The sequence below is a fragment of the Dendronephthya gigantea genome, unplaced genomic scaffold (genome assembly GCF_004324835.1).
Source record: "Dendronephthya gigantea isolate DGI-Jeju-01 unplaced genomic scaffold, DenGig_1.0 000032F, whole genome shotgun sequence".
NCBI lineage: Eukaryota > Metazoa > Cnidaria > Anthozoa > Malacalcyonacea > Nephtheidae > Dendronephthya > Dendronephthya gigantea.
In genome coordinates, this window is record NW_021163042.1 from 1,554,328 (window position 1) to 1,573,945 (window position 19,618).

The 19,618-nt window shown below is 36.7% G+C and overlaps 2 protein-coding genes and 2 long non-coding RNA genes across 6 annotated transcripts; 2 read left to right on the forward strand and 2 right to left on the reverse strand.

Annotated features, from left to right (window-relative positions):
* On the forward strand, positions 1-14,632 carry LOC114524740 (protein giant-like). Of its 3 annotated transcripts, none has more exons than XM_028545908.1 (2): positions 1-139; positions 14,079-14,632. In XM_028545908.1, exons 1-2 carry the CDS (start codon positions 103-105, stop codon positions 14,606-14,608), a joined length of 567 nt encoding a protein of 188 aa, XP_028401709.1. In that variant the 5' UTR covers positions 1-102; the 3' UTR covers positions 14,609-14,632. The 3 variants fall into 3 exon arrangements, 2 of the variants coding, with proteins under 2 accessions (XP_028401709.1, XP_028401710.1); XR_003687113.1 differs by lacking the exon at positions 1-139 and adding an exon at positions 10,308-10,382 and having other exon boundaries at positions 14,079-14,157; XM_028545909.1 differs by lacking the exon at positions 1-139 and adding an exon at positions 11,925-12,364.
* Positions 791-2,121, forward strand: LOC114524742. Its single transcript, XR_003687115.1, has 3 exons — positions 791-1,019; positions 1,468-1,666; positions 2,033-2,121. It is a non-coding gene; the product is annotated as an uncharacterized LOC114524742 (long non-coding RNA).
* LOC114524741 lies at positions 5,759-7,870 on the reverse strand. The gene is made up of 3 exons (XR_003687114.1): positions 7,681-7,870; positions 7,287-7,436; positions 5,759-5,842 (listed from the first exon to the last, which is right to left on the reverse strand). It is a non-coding gene; the product is annotated as an uncharacterized LOC114524741 (long non-coding RNA).
* A 195-nt stretch (positions 14,633-14,827) lies between the features above and the next one.
* On the reverse strand, positions 14,828-19,592 carry LOC114524739 (laccase-2-like). Its single transcript, XM_028545906.1, has 4 exons — positions 19,569-19,592; positions 17,775-18,222; positions 15,738-17,259; positions 14,828-14,974 (listed from the first exon to the last, which is right to left on the reverse strand). Exons 1-4 carry the CDS (start codon positions 19,582-19,584, stop codon positions 14,849-14,851), a joined length of 2,112 nt encoding a protein of 703 aa, XP_028401707.1. The 5' UTR covers positions 19,585-19,592; the 3' UTR covers positions 14,828-14,848.
* Between the last annotated feature and the right edge of the window lie 26 nt (positions 19,593-19,618).

Genomic DNA, 19,618 nt, shown 5'->3' on the forward strand with positions numbered 1-19,618 from the left:
AAAGGTCAACATTTTGATTCAGGTATCCGTTCTTATTGTATGCTTCAACCTGAAGAGACATCAACAAGAACATTATCTTCAGCAATTAATATATGAAGTACGATGAATCCATTCTGTGGCAGGAGTTATCAAAATCTCGGTAAGTTTTCATGATCTTACTGGCATCATATTATGCGAGGTTATTTCTATATTGTTAAAATTACTGACACAGCAAACCCACCCAGTCACTGACTGTCACTCAGGATCTTCGTACTGAAAACGATCGGATATTCAGCTCAGTCCCCGGGTGACTTGGTTAAATAAAATTCCGATCAAATTATTCGTGTTGTTAAAACCAATAGTTCCTACTTTATTCAGGAAAAAACAAATATTTCACAACAATAATATACATGTATAATAAATCAATATAGAACAATATAATATCAGAACAATGTGCGCATATCTGAATTATTTACAATACTGAGTACTGAATAATTTTTGTTATCCGGTGGGCGGTAGCGGTGATTCAGTGGGTATTGACTATGGTGTACGTAGGCAAATATAAACTTAATTAATCTCAAGTTTTTCCACCTTTTTTGTATTTGGTGATCTTGGTGGGGAATGCTATTTTATCATATTATCAAGGTTATTATTCTGTAAAAATCTAGTCACAACGTTTTTGTGGGTAGCCTGCGCATGCGCAGCTAACCACTATGTAGTCGAAAAAGTGTCCGGATCACTGAGCTATATAATAATTCCTGGAGGACCGGCTCCTGACCAGAAAGTGAAGCAAAAAACATGGCGGATTTTGAGTTTTGCTGACGCCACATGGTCCCCTTTGCCCATGGTAATTACCACTGACATACCGCGATACAAAGTCAAAAACGTGTCCGTCACCCTCCCGATTTTTGACTGATATCAGTTTTTGAATATTTTTTTATTCATCTTTCCCGCCTCACTCTAAATTAAAAAATGCCGAAGTTTTGCTGCGTTATTGGTTGTCATAATTCCTTCTCGAAGGAGAATATTACCTCCCACCGGTAAGATATCATGCAACTTCATAATTTTGTAGTTTTTATCGCACAAAAACACGATTTTGTTTGCACGTATTGAGGAAATGGCGTCATTTTTTATTTTTCGCACATTCAGAAATAGTTGTAAAGAAATTTTAAGTAAAGAAAGGGTTGAATTTCTCTGACCTTTGAGATAATTTGGATTCTATATTATCGTGTTTTGACTGTTTTCAGTTTTCAATGTGTTTCGTGCCACAAACGGCAAAATTAATTTAACTTTTTTAATTGTCGTAAGGCTTGAAAATACAGTGATATCATTTTTTTTTATTCAATAGCTCTAAAATCAAATTTACAAGAACATGTGCTAGAAAATACATACATATACATACATACACACATGTATTTGATATACCGCATTAATATATCCATACTAGAAAATTTGAATTTTTAACATTACTCTAACATTCAAATATAGTTTTCCTGATGCTGAGAAGAGTCCTGAGTTACATGCCTTATGGATGGAGAATATAAACAAGAATGTTCCAGTTGAGTTTACTCCAATTAAGGGAAGTCGTGTGTGTTCTGAACATTTTAGTGTGGACATGATGCAAAAAGTTGGGCAAAGGACAATGCTGTTGCCATATGCTATCCCAACAATATTTGAAAAGTCTCAGGTTTGTGCCTCTTTTAATTAAATTGGTGAACAATTAAGATTATAATTTTCTTTAAGACTCAACTCCAAGGAGCTGTTCCTAACTACTGCAGTGCAAATCATATTATGTGAAGCAATATTCATTAACACTAAAAAAAAAATTAACAGCCTGAATTGCCATACATTTTAGGTTGCAAACATATATAAGTTTTTGCTGGTCACCTGCAATGCATATAATGTTGTCACTAGTGGAATGTATAACTCGATAGTGCATGAGTACCATCTTGTCTTGCATGTCTTGTGTGGCATTTTACACCATAGATAAATGATTTAAACATAGATAAATTTTTATTGTGTTATCAATATTAAATTTAACATTTCTGTCAAGGTAATTTCACAAAATGTGGAACATGTAGAGGTTGCATCAAAAGATATTGCAATTTGGATGACTGGTAGAGATTGTGTAAGTACGCAAAAGTACCTGGACTTATGGTAAGTGAAGACATTGCAGTAGATTTAGCAACTGGGAGTACTGGTAAAGTAGTTGTTCCAGGTGTCAGTGATAAAAAGGTAAGCTCTCATAATGTAAGTGTACAAGGTAAAGAGCTCACTACAGATAATGTAATCACACATGGAAGAAAAAGAAAGCCTTCAGATGAAGACTTTGATGAGATGGCTATTAACGGGGTAAGTACTCCAAAAAGAATACATGCAAGCCATGTGAACCATGATCACACTTACCATATCAGTGAATCTCCTCGCAAAATGAAGAAAAATGTTGATAATCTTGTAAACAACTTGACTAATTTGCAGAAGAAGTTTAAGGTGTCAAAACAAAAAACAAGAAGGCTAAGAGAAAGGTTAGCCTTTGGAGTCAGTGGTAAGTGAACTGAGACAGAGTAATCTCATAAATAGTGATTGTGCTGCAATTTTGGAAACAACCTTTTCCGGAGTTCCAAAGGAACTGATGAAGAGGTTAGTGTCGCAAAAGAAAAGCAAATATCCTGGGGCGTATCCACCCGAGCTAAGGTCATTTGCTCTGACCTTAAAGTTTTATTCGACGAAGGCATATAATTATGTTCGGAAAAGTTTTCAGCTGGGGTACCACACGTATCTGTGATCCGATCGTGGTATACCTCGATGGATGGTGAACCCGGTTTCACGAAAGATGCCTTGACAGCTTTGAAAGCTAAGGTCCTCGCTGCAAAAAGAAAAAGTGAAGAAGTTGTTTGCGCCCTCACCTTGGATGAGATGTCCATACGAAAACATGTTGAGTGGGATGGAAAGAGAATGCGTGGCTATGTCGACCTCGGAACGGGCATTGAAGACGACTCTCTACCTGAGGCAACGGATGCTCTTGTATACATGGCAGTTTGCGCAAACTCAAGTTGGAAAATACCTTGTGGATATTTTCTAGTAAATGGACTCACTGGTGAAGAGAAGGCAAACTTGACGAAAGAATGCATTCGAAAATTGCACGAAGTTGGGGTGAAGGTGATTTCTTTCACATGCGATGGTCCTTCGACCCACCAGGCGATGTTAAAGGAGCTCGGCGCAATTCTTACACCTGATAGCCTGCAGGCGTATTTTCCGCATCCGTGTGACCCAGAGGCCAAGATCTACGTGTTTCTGGATGCCTGCCACATGATAAAGTTGGTGCGAAACACAATGTCGGACTGGCAAGTTCTGAAGGATGGAGATGGGAACACAATTCAGTGGCAATTTATCGAGAAATTGCATCAGTTGCAAGAATCAGAGGGTTTACATCTTGCTAATAAGCTCCGGGCAGGGCATATCAAATGGAAACCACAGAAGATGAAGGTAAACCTAGCAGCACAGGCGCTCAGTTCGAGTGTCGCTGATGCTTTAGAATACTGCGAAGGTAAGCTGAAATTGCCACAATTTCAGGGATGTGGTCCAACTGTGAAGTTTATTCGTGTTTTTGATCGCTTATTTGATGTTCTGAAATCCAGAAACCGGCTGGCGAAGAATTACAAAGCGCCAATCAGGAGATCGAATTATCAGTACACGAAGAAGTTTCTGGACCAGGCGAGTGAGTACATCCGAAATCTAAAGGGTCCTGATGGAAGATCGATTCTCAAGACAAAAAGAAAGACCGGGTTTCTTGGTTTTCTTATTTGCATCAAAGCAGTTTTGGGATTGGCCGACGATCTGGTTATGGCAGAGAAACCAGTGCTAAAGTACCTCTTGACGTACAAGATAAGTCAAGATCACTTGGAGTTGTTCTTCGGTGCTGTGCGAGCATGCGGAGGATGGAATAACAATCCAACCACACGGCAGTTTGTCGCAGCGTACAAGCAACTGCTGATGAGGCACAATATTGAAGGAGGACGCGGAAACTGCGTTGCTCAAGATGACACGGAGATACTGAACTGTGTCAAAGACCAGTGTGAAATTGAAGAAACGCCGACTGGGATCTCAGACGTGGCGATTGCGAGGCGATACGACCTGGAGTTGAGAGAGCCAGCTGCCGTCGATCATGACTACTGTGATGTGTCTAATGCCATTGAACTGTCTGAGTACAAGGAGGCTGCAATATCGTATATTGCTGGGTACGTCGCAAAGATGGTGACGAAAAAGATCCATTGCACCCAATGTACAACGGTTCTGACGACGACGAAAGAGAACATACCGGACTTGTTCGTAACATGGAAGACGAATGGGGGTTTGCAACTACCGTCACACGGACTGATTAAGATTTGTGAAGAAACAGAAAAGTGCATTATGCGAATGCTGAATGCTAACCAAGGTGGTTTACCTCGTAGCGCTGGACTATCAGGAGCAATTGCGAAGACGGTGCTGGAAACATGTGTGAAGAGCGGGGTCTTTAGCACGTTGAACCAACACATGTTTGACTCAAGTGCAGTGGACAACCACCTGTTTACTCTGATAAAGTGCTGTTCTCAGAGTTATGTCACGATTCGAATGCATCATTTATGTAAGTTAAGGAATGCAAGTATGCATGAGAAGGTGATACGAAAGCAGTTTTCAAAGCTTGTGTTGTTCAAACACCAGTAGAGTTTACACGTGTCCTGGGCACTCTTGTGGTGCTTTCGAGGTTTGCCTGTATGCCTTGGAATGCAATGTCAATGTAACTGACTATGAACTAATGGAAATTGAAATTTCATCCCTTTCTATTTATATCAATTAATTTTCTACATCTTTACGAAAATTGAAATGACCAAAGACCTCATTTCTCAATATTTCAGTCATAGACATTGTATTTTTCGAAGGTTGGGCGTATCCTGGCACAATAATTTGTGTTTCGAGGAAGAGTGTGCATTGTTGAGAATGCATGGTCAACGGAACCTGCACATTTTAGATGTGTCTAGGGGTTGACAGAGTAATGTGTGTATGCATGGTGTTTGACAACAGTCAATTAATATTTGGCAGATGAACAAATTATAAAATGTATTGATATGTCACTATAGGTAAATATTGTTTTTGTTCTTTATCTTTTCAATGTGTTTGCATTCATGCAGTTCTGTCATTAATTTTGTATTTTTTTTTATTTTTTGTTAGACTAAGAGCAACTGAAAAGATTTAACTACAACCATAAAAGAAATTATTTAATATTACTATTATTATTATTAGAATAAATATTAGAAGAAACAAATTATATTTATAGATATCAGATGAACTAAATTAAACTTTTGTTAAACAGGAATATGACCAAACAGACACAAGGGCAATATATGTTAATGTTTGGCTAGCCATGTAGATATTCCATCTTTCTTGACATCTTCCTGAGTTGTCCAAAAAAATTAAGGTATTGCATCACAGATCCATGGAAGATATTCCTCAATCCTCATTTGCTTTGGTATACTCTTTGTTCAATATTGTAACCAAAAATTGTTGAAGAAGATGTTGTGGTATGATCACACACTGACTTTATGCTGGACAAGAACAAAAAAATCTCATCAATCAGGACGATCGAGTTGCGCTGAAATACAGATCTCAATTGACTGGTCAAAAAATTTATTGTCACATCACCATTTGATGATACATCAGCCAGTGATATCACATTCTATGAAACAAAATCATGGAGAAAACACAATCAAGAGAAACAGTCCAGTCAACTATTATTCTTGTTCTCAAAGTATCATGATGCCATTTCATCTGTTTATACATGAACCAGTGATACCACATAATGTGCAAATCTTGTTAAACACATCAACTAAATCATGGAGAAAAGACAATCAAGAAAATCAGCTAGTCAACAATATATATTCTTGCTGTCGAAGTATCATGATTGATGCCAATTAAAGATGCTGGTTGTACATAATCAAAATTTAATTTACCATCACTCATGTGGAGGAATTGGGTGTCACAGAGAGAATGGAGTTCAGGGTGTCACAGAGAGAATGGTTTATATGCTTTGGTAGTTAAACATTGACAGTGTAAATTTGTAAAATATAGCTATTATACTGTAATACTGACATTAGTTTATATTGCACAATAATTCCTTTTCTGTTCATATATATTTTTGTAACAGCAAATTGTTTTATACACTTTATATTTTTTTTGAGGCAATACCAGAGGTGTAGCTGGAAGGGGGCTGGAGGGGCTTGGTAAAATTTGGGGCCCTCCTGGGAAAATGAAGTGAATCATTGTTATGCCATCAATAATGCAAAACACCTGATCTGGCCTATTGAAGTTGTCCATCATTAATGTCAAAAAATCATTCCTAGAATGTTTAGCACAAATCTTGTCTTGAGTCACACTGCTGCCCGCGTAGGTTTTCGATAGCCCCTCTCTTCCCCAAAATTCTGGCTACACCTTTGGGCAATATATACATTGTATAAATTGTGATTATAGTATATTATTAATTTATTATTATTGCAAAGATGTAGTTATTAAATTATATATGATTTACTGTTTATAGTACATGGCTTAATTTACACTTTCTGTCATGGGTAATTGAAAATTGAGATCTAATGTGTTAATTAAAGCATAATATATTTATTACTCTTTATTACTTTTAAGGTATACAATTAATACAAGGTAAAAAATACTAGCAGGATTTTATTGTGTTATAAAGGTCAGGGATTATAGCCCAGGGTTAAGATAAAATTATAATATTTGACAAACTTGCAAAAATCCCTTTAATGGACATTTTTGTTTAATTAATACAAATAAGCCAAACAGAGTACCAGTTGGCAGTACTGCACATATTTGAATGGTTTATTTAACATTGTTTTGCAGTGTAAAGACCCGAAATTACCAAGTCCGACGACAATGATGATGATGATGTTACCAATTAGTTATTAATCAACTATAATTTTTGTGTTTACTTATAGCAGAGACTTTATCAATTATTGACAATTGTATTAATACTATTTTAAATAACCAACCACCTGATACTAGAAACTTGAATAAATCATGAATATATATTCTATGAAATCTCTATATTAGCCTTTCTCACGATGACATTTTTGGGGTACTTTCAATTTTCTCAAATAGGATTTAATAAATTATAACCACATGAAAAGCATCAACAGTCCACGTACTTGAAGAATAAAATTAAAGCATATTCATCATTGTGAGAAAGGATAACTAAACTTTGACATGTGTATGAGTTATCAGAGGAATATTAAAACTTTTTATGAAATTAAATGCACCTCATTAGTTTGTCACAGTCCTGTATAAGGCCTTAGGCCTACAGAGTCGATGATGCATTGGTTTATTGGCTTCGAAATGATAGGCCTGTTATGGCTGTTAATACCAGTTAGCTAAGGATTCTAGTCATCTGGTTTTCCGGGCTTTTTTGCCTGTAGATTTAAGAACAAATAGTTTACACAATACCATGTTTATCAATACTTTCATTTGTAATTTGTTTTTAACCGCGTGCAAATAATGCCAAATATGTGAGTGCAAATGTATTCCTTGCTTGTTTGCCGATAAAAAGCAATTTCATGATAATATTTGACGTTATTTCGGGCCCTTAAGATTCTTAAAAAACAAAGGAATGGTCAATCAATAATCGATGTCTATACAAAAGTTGTGTCTTAATACCTGTTTCACTTCAAGGCTTCTGACTTTTCTTCTCGCTTTCCTCGGGCTTGTAGAAGTTTAAATATCAGACAGATTCAAAAAGATATTTTTCCTTCGTAAATGCAAAACACCGTATTTGTGGCGGAGGCGTACAAAAGATTCGTATTGCCTATATTCTTTGCACACTTTTCACAGACAAAATTTAAAAAAAAAACAGGGGGGAGCATTCTCTTGTAGCGGGCTCATATTTGAGCCTGGTCAGTGGTAATTACCATGGGCAAAGGGGACCATGTGGCGTCAGCAAAGCTTCTACGCATGCGCAGAAGGGCGAAATCCGCCATGTTTTTTGCTTCACTTTTTAAGAAAAAAACATTAGGAGCCGGTCCTCCAGGAATTATTATATAGCTCAGTGGTCCGGATGTGTGTTTGTGTGTGGGTGCCACACACTGAGCTATATAATAATTCCTGGAGGACCGGCTCGCCACCAAAAAGTGTCCGCAAAAACATGGCGGATTTTGAGCTTTGCTGACGCCACATGGTTCCTTTTGCTCATGGTAGTTACCACTGACATACCGCGATACAAGGTGAAAAACTGTGTCCATCTCCCTCCTGGTTTTTATGAAAATATTTTTGGCTTTCGGTATATATTTTTTGTATTTCATATAAATCCTCTTTTTTCCTGTTCAACAAATGGAAAGGAGACGTAGCTTTGTGCTCTATATGTCTGACGTTTTGAATGGCTTAATTCACTTATCGGGGGAATGATTTTTCTCATTCGGCTGTTATTTTATGGCATCCAGGTGAGCCGGTTTTTATAACAATTTCAGTTTTTTTGCCTTTGGACTCGAATATAAACTGATTACCAAAGGTTCTGAGCCATATAAATCCATCAAAACTTATGGTACAAACAGCAAATATACTATTTTAGACCTTTGGTACATGTGCAATGTAATATACTCAAACTTTATCATTTTCTTGTCTTGTGTGGGGAAGGAATTAAATTCCTGGCAATGTCAATCTTTGAGTTTGGTCTATTTTGTTTTCATGATAGCAAGCAATAATGTAAATAGGTAAACCTTCCCCCCAGTGAGTCTACTAGATTTAAGCAATAATTAACATGATCTGACTGACAAAAGTGTGGAGTGGGTGCTGATACAAAGTAATAAGATTTTTGCTGCAAACAGTGTAAATTTCAACCTCTGATGATGGTGACTGTTAAAACCTAGTTAATATATTATCTTGTTTGCCTTGTCAAATTCAAATCAATTATCATGGCTTATAATTAATTGATTTTTTAACTTCTTGCACCTTGTGAATAAATCTTGATCAGATCTCCATTTATATTTTTCAGGATGAAGATGCTATGAAATAAAGCAAGCTAGAGATGGCTTATTAATTGTCATGCAATTTGTTGAAACATTGAACTGAGATGTATTAAGCACATTATACACATTGTTATGAATCTGCATTGTTATCCTTAATTACCATGTTATCTGATTTTGTTGTTGGCTGGTATTTTTATAACCATTGTTATATTTATAAAAGAAATAAATATAAACATGCATTGTGTGAGCAGTGTATCTTCAATCTGCAGCCACTTTTATAATTTTCTGTTTATGGTATCAAACTCAAGAGGGCTAAATTCAATGGGCTAATCAGGAGTAATTGAGTCTATGGAGGGATGAATATTATTCATTAATAAGACCAGGGGTGCAATTAGATAATATTGAAAATTTTATAGCCCATTGAGGTACAATTAAGCTGATGACCTTACTGAAAAGTGTATTATGCAAATATGACTCATGGTTGAAACTATATTCTTGCACTTAGTCTTCTGCCAAGCATCTTGCCCCTGAGCTTTGGCCTCTGTTTCTTTGGATTATACCTAGATATATTGTTCTGAAGACATTCAAGACCATTCAAGAAAACATTATTAATTGCACACTTTCAGTAATTCTGCTGTTCATGCAGGGTTCAAAAAAGTCTAATTGATGTCCATAAATATCCAATTGTCCCCAAAATGTCCGACAATAGTGCCAAAAAGTTCAAGCATTTGTTATAGGAATGTAGAAATAATGAAAATATAAAAAAAAACACCTGTCAGTTCGTGTCAGAATTAAAATCTTCAATTTTGTCCACAATTTTTTGACGTTTTAATATATATTTGTTCTTGCGTTGGCAATAACAGCGTCTACGACTTGTATTCATCTTAAAAAAAGCTTTATATTTCAAAAAAATGCAATTAATGATGTTTTCATGACTTTATATTTCAAAAAAACAAAACAGGTTTTCACGGGAAATTTTTTTTATAAAGGCCAGGGGGGAGAACCTGTTGTTTACTAAATCCAGGGGGGAGAACACCCTTGTAGCGGGCTCATAATTGAGCCCGGTCAGTGGTAACTACCATGGCCAAAAGGAACCATGTGGCGTCAGCAGAGCTTCTGCGGTTGCGCAGAAGGGCGAAGTCCGCCATGTTTTTGCGGACAAAAAGATGGCGGCAAAGTTACCGAAAAATGACGAGCCGGTCCTCCAGGAATTATTATATAGCTCAGTGGTGCCACATCTTCGGCAATCGTCGGACATACGAAAGATGACGAACGGTACGTTCTACTTCCGGAAAATTTCGTTGTTTTCTAAGGACGGAAGCAACCGAAGTTACGATAATACGTTTGTCATATTTTAAAGCGAAGTTGAGTACTTTAAAGACGAAAAAGCGGTGATCGGTGAGCGTTGAATCTACAACTACAAAGTTACACTAATAGAAAATAAATAAAACATTGCCTTATTCGGCAAATGGTAGTAACAAGTTGCCCTGTTTTATAAATTATAATGCAATATTTCACCTGTCAATTTCTTGCTTGTGGACATGCAGCTATTAAACCAAATACATTACCTTATTGCAAATGGTAGTAACAAGTTGCCCTGTTTTATAAATTATAATGCAATATTTCACTTGTCAATTTCTTGCTTGTGAACATGCAGCTTTTAAACCAAATACATTACCTTATTGCAAATGGTAGTAACAAGTTGCCCTGTTTTATAAATTATAATTTGGCAAATGGTAGTAACAAGTTGCCCTGCTTTATAAATTATAATTCAATATTTCACCTGTCAATTTCTTGCTTGTGGACATGCAACTATTAAACCAAATACATTACCTTAATGCAAATGGTAGTAACAAGTTGCCATGCTTTATAAATTATAATTCGACAAATGGTAGTAACAAGTCGCCCTGTTTTATAAATTATAATGCAATATTTCCATCTGTCAATTTCTTGCTTGTGGACATGCAGCTATTAAACCAAATACATTACCTTATTGCAAATGGTAGTAACAAGTCGCCCTGTTTTATAAATTATAATGCAATAGTTCACCTGTCAATTTCTTGCTTGTGGACATGCAGCTATTAAACCAAATGCATTACCTTTATGCAAATGGTAGTAACAAGTTGCCCTGTTTTATAAATTATAATGCAATAGTTCATCTGTCAATTTCTTGCTTGTGGACATGCAGCTATTAAACCAAATACATTACCTTATTGCAAATGGTAGTAACAAGTTGCCCTGTTTTATAAATTATAATGCAATATTTCACTTGTCAATTTCTTGCTTGTGAACATGCAGCTATTAAACCAAATACATTACCTTATTGCAAATGGTAGTAACAAGTTGCCCTGTTTTATATTTTATTATGCGATATTTTATCTGTCAATTTCTTGCTTGTGGACATGCAGCTATTAAACCAAATACATTACCTTATTGCAAATGGTAGTAACAAGTTTCCCTGTTTTATAAATTATTATACACTTAATGTATGCTCCCGAGGGAAATAGTGAGTTTTGTTTTCCCAAGAGTCTGAATGTTTCCCGAGACAAAGTCGAGGGAAACATTGAGACTCGAGGGAGAACAAAACTCACTATTTCCCGAGGTGTAGTGAACATTAGGTGTTTTGTTATATAGGAACCAAAACATACATGTTACACGACAATTTCATTTCAAAAAACTTTGTTATGATAATATGCGGGCAACAATTTTTCACTTGTTTCCCTGGCGGCAAACATTACATTTATTTAAAGTCATGTGACTACGAATGAACCAATCACATTTAAAATACACAGCACCTATATAACAAAATGCAATATTTCACTTGTCGCATTAATAATACAGGCTACCCACATGTACGCATTGCGTACCTATTTTTACACTTATGCTTTTACCACTGCTTGATGCTGCGTTCTTTCTTACCCGAGGGCAAGGGCCTGATCGCAGGTTATTTTGTCGCTGTGCAGAGGAAGAATTTTATAATATGTGAAATTATAAGTGATATATTATCAAATCGTCCGTGACATCATCCACATGATACTAATAAATCGTCTTTCTTTAGAAAAAGCCCGTTAGAAATAGGACAGTAAATGACAATCAATGCTCAGTTACGCACGTTTACATTCACGCTCGCTTCGACATATTATTGTTGAAAGTGACACGTGAAGTGACACGTGCATATAAATATTCTTGTATTCAGCAAGTTTGTTGTGTCTTTATGCGGCTATTTTGATATGTACCAAGCTTGGTTGTTAAACATTGTATCTAGTTATTCACCTTGGTCCAGTTTCGTCTTGATACATGTACGAAACAGTCAAGAAATTTAATAACAGGGAAGGAGGAAATCGTATTGTAAGGATATCAACATATTAGAATGGATTCAGGTAAAAATGAGATAACTATATAAATAATTATTATACTTGTATATCTTACATCATATTTATCAATTGTACCGCCTGTTAAGTAAATATGTGACTAATTCTAGTCGTATATTAATTTACACAGTAGCTGAATGGCATGACTTTGATTTCATCAGTTCAATATGATAGTTAAGTTTTGGTGAACTACGTACGATTCCTTCACCTAGCTTCGGTGAATATAGCTTTGGCATCTTGTTTACTAGTTTTCAACGGTGTGCTGCAGGGATTCTTTTTGGGGGGGGAGCAAATTTTAGGAAGGGCTAGAATATGGAAAATTTTTCTCCCTTCTTCTTTCCTGTTGGAAGAGCACCTGGCATCCCTTGCTGGCACCCATATTAAACTAGGCATCACATAGAATAAAGGTGAAAAGATAATTAGTCACTAATTACTACAGTATTGAGAAGCATTTTGGTGAGGTAGAGTTAAGGGGGAGAGGGAGGTTGTGACGTGTGTTTGTGTGTGTTTTCACTTAAGTCTATTAGCCTAGCATCCCAAATCTTTATTATTAGGGGATGGTTAGGCAGTGCTCCAGCAATGTTAAAGCCACCAAAGGAGTTGACTGTATATGTAGCTTGCTAGAGGCTCAATATTTATAGAAAATCCAGCCTTTTTTTTATACTTGCAGAAGCCATCAGCAAACTGTTCTAACCATCTCAAATATAAAATTGCCAATGAAATCGTAATAAACCATTATGTATATTTTCAAGTATGAATTTCGTTGTTGTGGTAAAGTTAGCAAATAATATAAATAATTGTAGCACTGGAGTTTGCTATTTGAGATGCCTAAAGTATTTTTGAAAAATCAAAATATTTTATTGTTGGCTTGTGTTTTTAGGGAAATGCAAGGGAAATTATTTAGACTAGAAAGAATGGAGGAACATAGAAATAAAAATTTAGGACTGATTGATATTTCTGTTAGATTCAATAAAAAACCTCTAAAAGCTCCATGAATTATATTTTTTCCATTGTTGAATGATGACATGCTTTTGTTGGCAAAAATTAGGCAATCTGAGAGACTGTATGAAACCACACACTGTGATGAAACATGTCATATTGAAAGTGATGTCAAAGGTGTGGTTAAAATTACCATGAGTATTTATGAGGTGATTAATACGCAGATGATGATTACCCACTACGCATATGTACTAATATTTTCCGGTATTAGGAAAAGAAGATTTGCACATATTTTACCAAAAGGAGCGGGGGGGGGGGCGGAGTAGCGTAAGACACAAGACTCAAGACTTATAGGAGGCCTCGTCCAGGTACACGATGCTGGAGGAATTTTATAGGTTCTGTCCACACATATCGGACGTTTTCGCCCACTTTAAACGGAAGAATCTTAAAAAATTTAAAAACGACAGTTGGACTGATACGTGTGGACGGCTTTGCCAAATTAACTGAAAAACGATATGAAAACGATGACGTCACGTCTGAAACCCAGTCTCCTTCATTCATTGCTATCTGCATTTTACCCCTATTAAAGCGGATTTTTTATTTCCAGTGTCGCGTTTTCTTATTTATACGCACGGACACGCGCGTGAAAGTCTGAATCCTTATATATGTTTTCTTTGAAAAAAATTAATGAAAAGAACAGTAATTCAGCGTTGATAACTGTTACTGCCATTTGCGTACAAGTAGGACGGGTTTTTCAATTAGTACACATTTTAAATTCTTTCAGGTAATATAAACAACTGTGGATTGTCCAGAGAGTGTGATTTTATGCAAGAGTTCATGGATTTAGAGGAGTTTTTAGATGCTTCAACGAATAATGTAACATCACCTCATGCTAGAGGAAACATTTCTCCCTCGGGGAGAGATACGTCTTTGGATACTACGACGTCCGCCAACGAAGAACAGGGATTACAAGGACAGAATATGGATAAGTCATTATATGATCCAATTCCCCATATCGATGATCTCGTTCAAAGCAATCTCACTTGTTCCATAGCCAACGACGGTACACAATGCACAACAGATACATCAGATCGCCATTCATTACTCGATAATGGTGGGATTAAAGATCAAAGGTACTGGGATCGGAGAGTGAAAAACAACATTGCTGCGAAAAGATCGCGCGATGCGAAGCGATTGAAGGAAACAACGGTTGTGAAGCGATGGACACATCTCGAGGAGGAAAATAAACGGTTGAAAGAACAAATTTTGGACATGCAGAAACGCTTAAAAACTGCAACTGAAGAAGTAGAATAACATTACCGTTTTTTAAACAGACGAGATGGTTCTCAGATTTTTTTGCTGAAGAAATACAACAATTGCAGACATACAACCCTTAAATCGTGGTATTACAGCATGAAAACCGTAAAAAGTAATACATAGTAAAATAGGGAAAACGCTATAAAAAGTCAAGCCGACATATATTGTGCATATATACTTTGTAGAAAAACCGATCACGTTCTGTGGATAACTTGAAAATCTTGAAAATGTAGTTTTTCATGCATTCACTCTGTTTCTATGTCCGCCGTGTTTATGCTCATCTATTTTATCATGGCGCCAACCTTCTTTCTTCCCATCCTTGTCATCATGCCCTCCTTCATGATCACCCTCTCTTGGTTCAACCTGAATAGATGAAAAAATCGTGGTCTCGATCAATTAGATTCAATTTTTTTTAATTTAACTACTGCGGACTTTGTTTTGAACTTTGAAGTATTTCTGTTGCGAATATGGCGAAATTTATGGCGAAATTTAACAAAGACAAAGTCAGTCGGTCATGCAGTCAGCTAGCCATTTGTATTGATTGAAAAATGCTGACACTTGGTGCCCTACATGCGTCATATGCCCTGAAATTAAAACGACGGTATATCTCACCGTTTTAAGCATTTTTATTCTACGTTTCGACTTGGTCATAAAGAAGTCGAAACGTTGAAAAAGAGTGCTTACATTATTCAGAATTATTCAGAGTTATGTTTTGTATTTTATTTTAATTATTCTATTTGATTGTATTTTCTTTTCCTATTAATTTCCTAATCATTATGGAACGAAATTGCGATTTTGTGGCATTCTAATAAGTGGAATTTATATGCTTTAACTTTAAGTTGGTCTAAAAATGAAATCGCCATGTTCAACCAGTTACGTCATAACGTGTGACGTTACGTTATGTGTGACGTCACACTAACGGCGAAGACATCAATACCCCAATCCTGATCCAAAACAATTGAATTCGAAAGTCCGAGTTTTAGAAACGAAATATGTGAGATATGAATAAAACTATAAATTCATTAAAATCAGGTAATCTATAATATTTAGAGAAACGGATTTCACGCGGCGTTCTGTCAATTTGTAAAACTAATCGCAAAGGATTCAGAATGCAAGCATTTATTACCTTTTCACACACGTGATTCTTCTCTTTCCTAAGAAATGACTCCACGTCATAACAAAAACTGCTGGATTGTTTCTTCATATCGTCAGGTGCTGAGTTTTGGCATTCAGGGCGTTCTCCAATAACGATGCCCATTCCACGTATGAGATGGATGTCAATATGACAATGCAAAAACCACCATCCCGGATTATCAGCCAGAAAGTCAACGACTACGTATCCACCGGCAGGAACAGTGATCACGTCTTTACGGATTGTGTTTCTATCCACTCGGATACCTTCTGGTCGTACGTCGTCCGTCCAGCGCCCTGGCCCACAACTCTGTATGGTTAGGTCTTCATTCTGACTAACGATCTTTCCATTTTCATCATATTTGGGGTAGGCGATTTTTGCCACAGAAAAAGAATGCCCGTGCAGATGTATTGGGTGTGTTCTGATGGACGAAAAAGCATTACCAGGGGAAATGGATGAGAAGACAAATCGTATAGTTTTCATTCCGTGTTTTTTCGGAATGCGGAGAACATGTGGACAGGGCCCTGGGTTGGATTTACATCCGAGGGTATCTTTATACTCGCATACATCAAGGGTTTGATTATGTCTCTGCTGAACCAGAGGCTTTGATGGTAATGTAAATCGTATATTATTAACACTTGCCGTTCCTCTTCCCGCGACAAAGTTGAAAAACGCTTCGAAAGGTATGTCAGTTGGTGATGGTAACTTATTATTCGGTGTGGGATAAAGCAAACTCAGTACATCATACACATCATGACAGTCCACTGACACATCACTTGCACCTTTAGGATATGATCTAAACGGACAGTTCAACGCTGTACATCGATCAGCGCTGCAACGGGACGCATGCTTCTCAACTGTTACTGTTTCTGCAGAATCCCCTTTAGTATATCTAAGATATGCAAAGCCTACACGTTCTGGTATGCTGAAATGATCACATAACACCGCAACAGATTCAATCCGAATGGGAAAGACTGTTCCAGGGGCAATTTTTTCATCAGCCTTCAGTATGAAGTCGTACCGTTCTCCAACATGCATTATCAAAATATCAGTTTCGAACGGCTGTGTAAGGTATCCATCAGTCGACATAACGTACAGTTTGTGATGGTCTATCGAGAAACGCAGTATTGTTTGTGACATACTCCCGATGAGTCGAAAACGATATTTTTTTCCTGGTACTACATTAAACGAAGGTTCTATGTTTTCTTCGTTTATTTTGCTATCCAGTTTATAGCCGTTAATTTGAAACGAATCCAAAACTTCACCTAAATCCGGCATTTTGGACTTATCTGGAAAACACGGCACTTCGTCAGTCGGGGTCTCTTCCCTCATGTGTTCTCTTATGGAAAGAGTTGTTTGGCCAGGTTCATCTACAAAACTACCAAGCTTCCAAGGCATGTGAAGGTCTTTCTTGTTTTCACGAATGATCAATGCACCATACAGTCCTGCATCCCTTTGCGACCGCATGTGGGAATGGTACCAGTGTGTTCCGGACGGCTTAGCCCGCAAGATATATCTGCAATTGTTATACAAAACGATACAATTTCACCTGATAATTTCAACTAATCCGTTATTAGCAATTTTGTAACAATTAAATCGTTCGGCTTGACATTTTTTTCTCCCGAGAAATTCACATTTTCAAATAATATGCATATATTATTGTAATGTATATACAGGGCTGTTTCACCCCTCTTTTTGGTATTTTATAACCCCTCTGATTTAAAAGTATTCAAATGGGTCGTGATAAACAAAAATAAAGCTATAAAACCAAAATAGCATATGCTATCCATTCCACAGTGTATGCCAAAAATGTCCCCTATGAACCATCACAAGGCATTTTTACCGAAGCAAAAATCATGAGATTGGTTTCCGGTCCTCGGGTACGGTACCATTATTTTTTTATTGAATGAGAGAAAAACGAACGTTTAGGAAAAGACGGCCAATGAATTTGTGTAGAGGCGTGGGTTTCGGGGAGGCGGGCTGGTTGCGGAGATTGGCAAACTGTTTAAAAAATGTCTTTGGTTAGTTTACCTGAATTTTCCACCGGGAGGTATAGCCCACTGTGTGACAAAACCAACTCCATCCATCCAAGGAACATTTACCTGATGCATGCCATGCCAGTGCATAGAAGTATCGTCATCGCCCGGAGCACCAACGATGTTATTAAATATATCAACCACTAAAATTGCGTCAGATCTCGCAATAATTGTTGGACCAGTAAGTTCGTTATTGATTCTGAAAACATCATTCGGGTCAACGCCAGTGTCGGGATGGTCTGGAACTTTGGTTATATCAAATTTTATATAACATCGCCATCTGTTTTTGCAGTCGCAGACTGATGGCCGGTATGCGGACGCAGACGTGCATCTGATGTACTTTGTTCGATCAAAGCAACTTTCGTCTTTACCGCCAACATGAGCATAACTTGGCATTGAGTAAAGTGTGATGAAAATCAGAAGAAGCCACATAGCAGAGGGTTCTTGAATATAAAAGAATGAAACATATTTCACATGTCAAGTGTTGTGCCTTCTGCATCACTTACTATTACGTGCAAGTCGACATTCATATTATTATAGCGTTTATTCTTTACCATTTTCATACCTATAGAAAAACGAATGTATTGTACGTTCCCAAAGCAATGGGGGGGGGGGGTGTTTTCAGTGTTATGCATGCATGTCCTTCAAAAACAACTACTACATATGCATGTCTGAACGTTTTGAAGCTGCAACGAACGGCAAGTTACGGCAAATCGCGTTGCTAAACCTAAATTTTGACATTAATATTCATTTCAACTGGTTGTAGTCGTCTTTTTCTATGTACCTATTTGTTTAACGCCTAAAAAAATTTTTATTCGTAAAATTTCATTTCGTAACAATTTTCTACTGAACATTTGACATTTCCAAACAATGAATTTCATCATAATTCCGCCTTTCGTCAAAAATAATTTTCATTTAGTTATCATTAACACGATGAAACAAAGCCAAAAAGTAATTTGGCTTGTAGGTACACCACGTGAGTATTTAATACTGCATACTGCTTGTGTATACCTATAAGCTTAATTACTTATCGACTGTCACCATGCAAACATACAAAAAATTTATCATTTACATGGCTTGCATGAGCTATAATTACTTCAAAAGATGACATGTTATAACATAGATTAGTTTTAATTACAATAAAGACCAATTGCTAATTACAATAAGGTCAAAAATTCGAGTTTAATGAAAAATTACATTCTTCAAACATTCCTAACATGAGCAGCAATTGCATTCCACGGTTGAAGGGTAACGGCGCAGAATGCATGCAAGTCGAAATTAGTTGCAACAATTTTCTACTGGATGCATGGTGCTTTACACGCACGGTGCTCTATTTCCAGTGCATCATATATATCTCATGATTCTCATATTTCTAAGATGATTACTAGACAAGCTGGATCACAGCTTTTAGCTCTATGAGTTATTGATAATCACTATACTCCCGTTAGGTTTAACAGTGTGACTGTTTGACACGCCAGGAACTGTGTTAATTGCTATGATGCAGAAAAACAGCAAGAAAACTTGTAAAAAAATTCGAAACGACTTTGTCATCGTCCCACCCAAATCTACCGCAAAAAATGTTGAACCCTCAATTATACACCTACGCCTCTGATTTATTTCAAAAGAGTTCTTTTCCTCGGAGCCTTGAATTTCCAGTATGTTGCTTTTCTATCTGGTGAGATATTCTAATATAATAATTCAACTGTCTTTTCATCAGAACATATAGCTACATATGTGTAATATTTTATCTTGTTGAGATATTTAATGATAAAAATTTAAATTTACTAACCGTTTTGGGAACACATTCTCTCACTACGACCAATCAGGCAAACTGATCAC

Bases quoted from the DNA above. Each gene is read 5' to 3' on its own strand.
- LOC114524739 (XM_028545906.1), bottom strand. The intron at 17,260-17,774 runs GTAAACTAACCA...TAACAATTGCAG, and splicing joins CCTCCCGGTGGAAAATTCAG to ATATATCTTGCGGGCTAAGC. The intron at 14,975-15,737 runs GTAATAAATGCT...TCATCTATTCAG, and splicing joins AGAATCACGTGTGTGAAAAG to GTTGAACCAAGAGAGGGTGA.
- LOC114524740 (XM_028545908.1), top strand. From the start codon at position 103: ATGAATCCATTCTGTGGCAGGAGTTATCAAAATCTCG. The intron at 140-14,078 runs GTAAGTTTTCAT...AAATTCTTTCAG, and splicing joins CAGGAGTTATCAAAATCTCG to GTAATATAAACAACTGTGGA.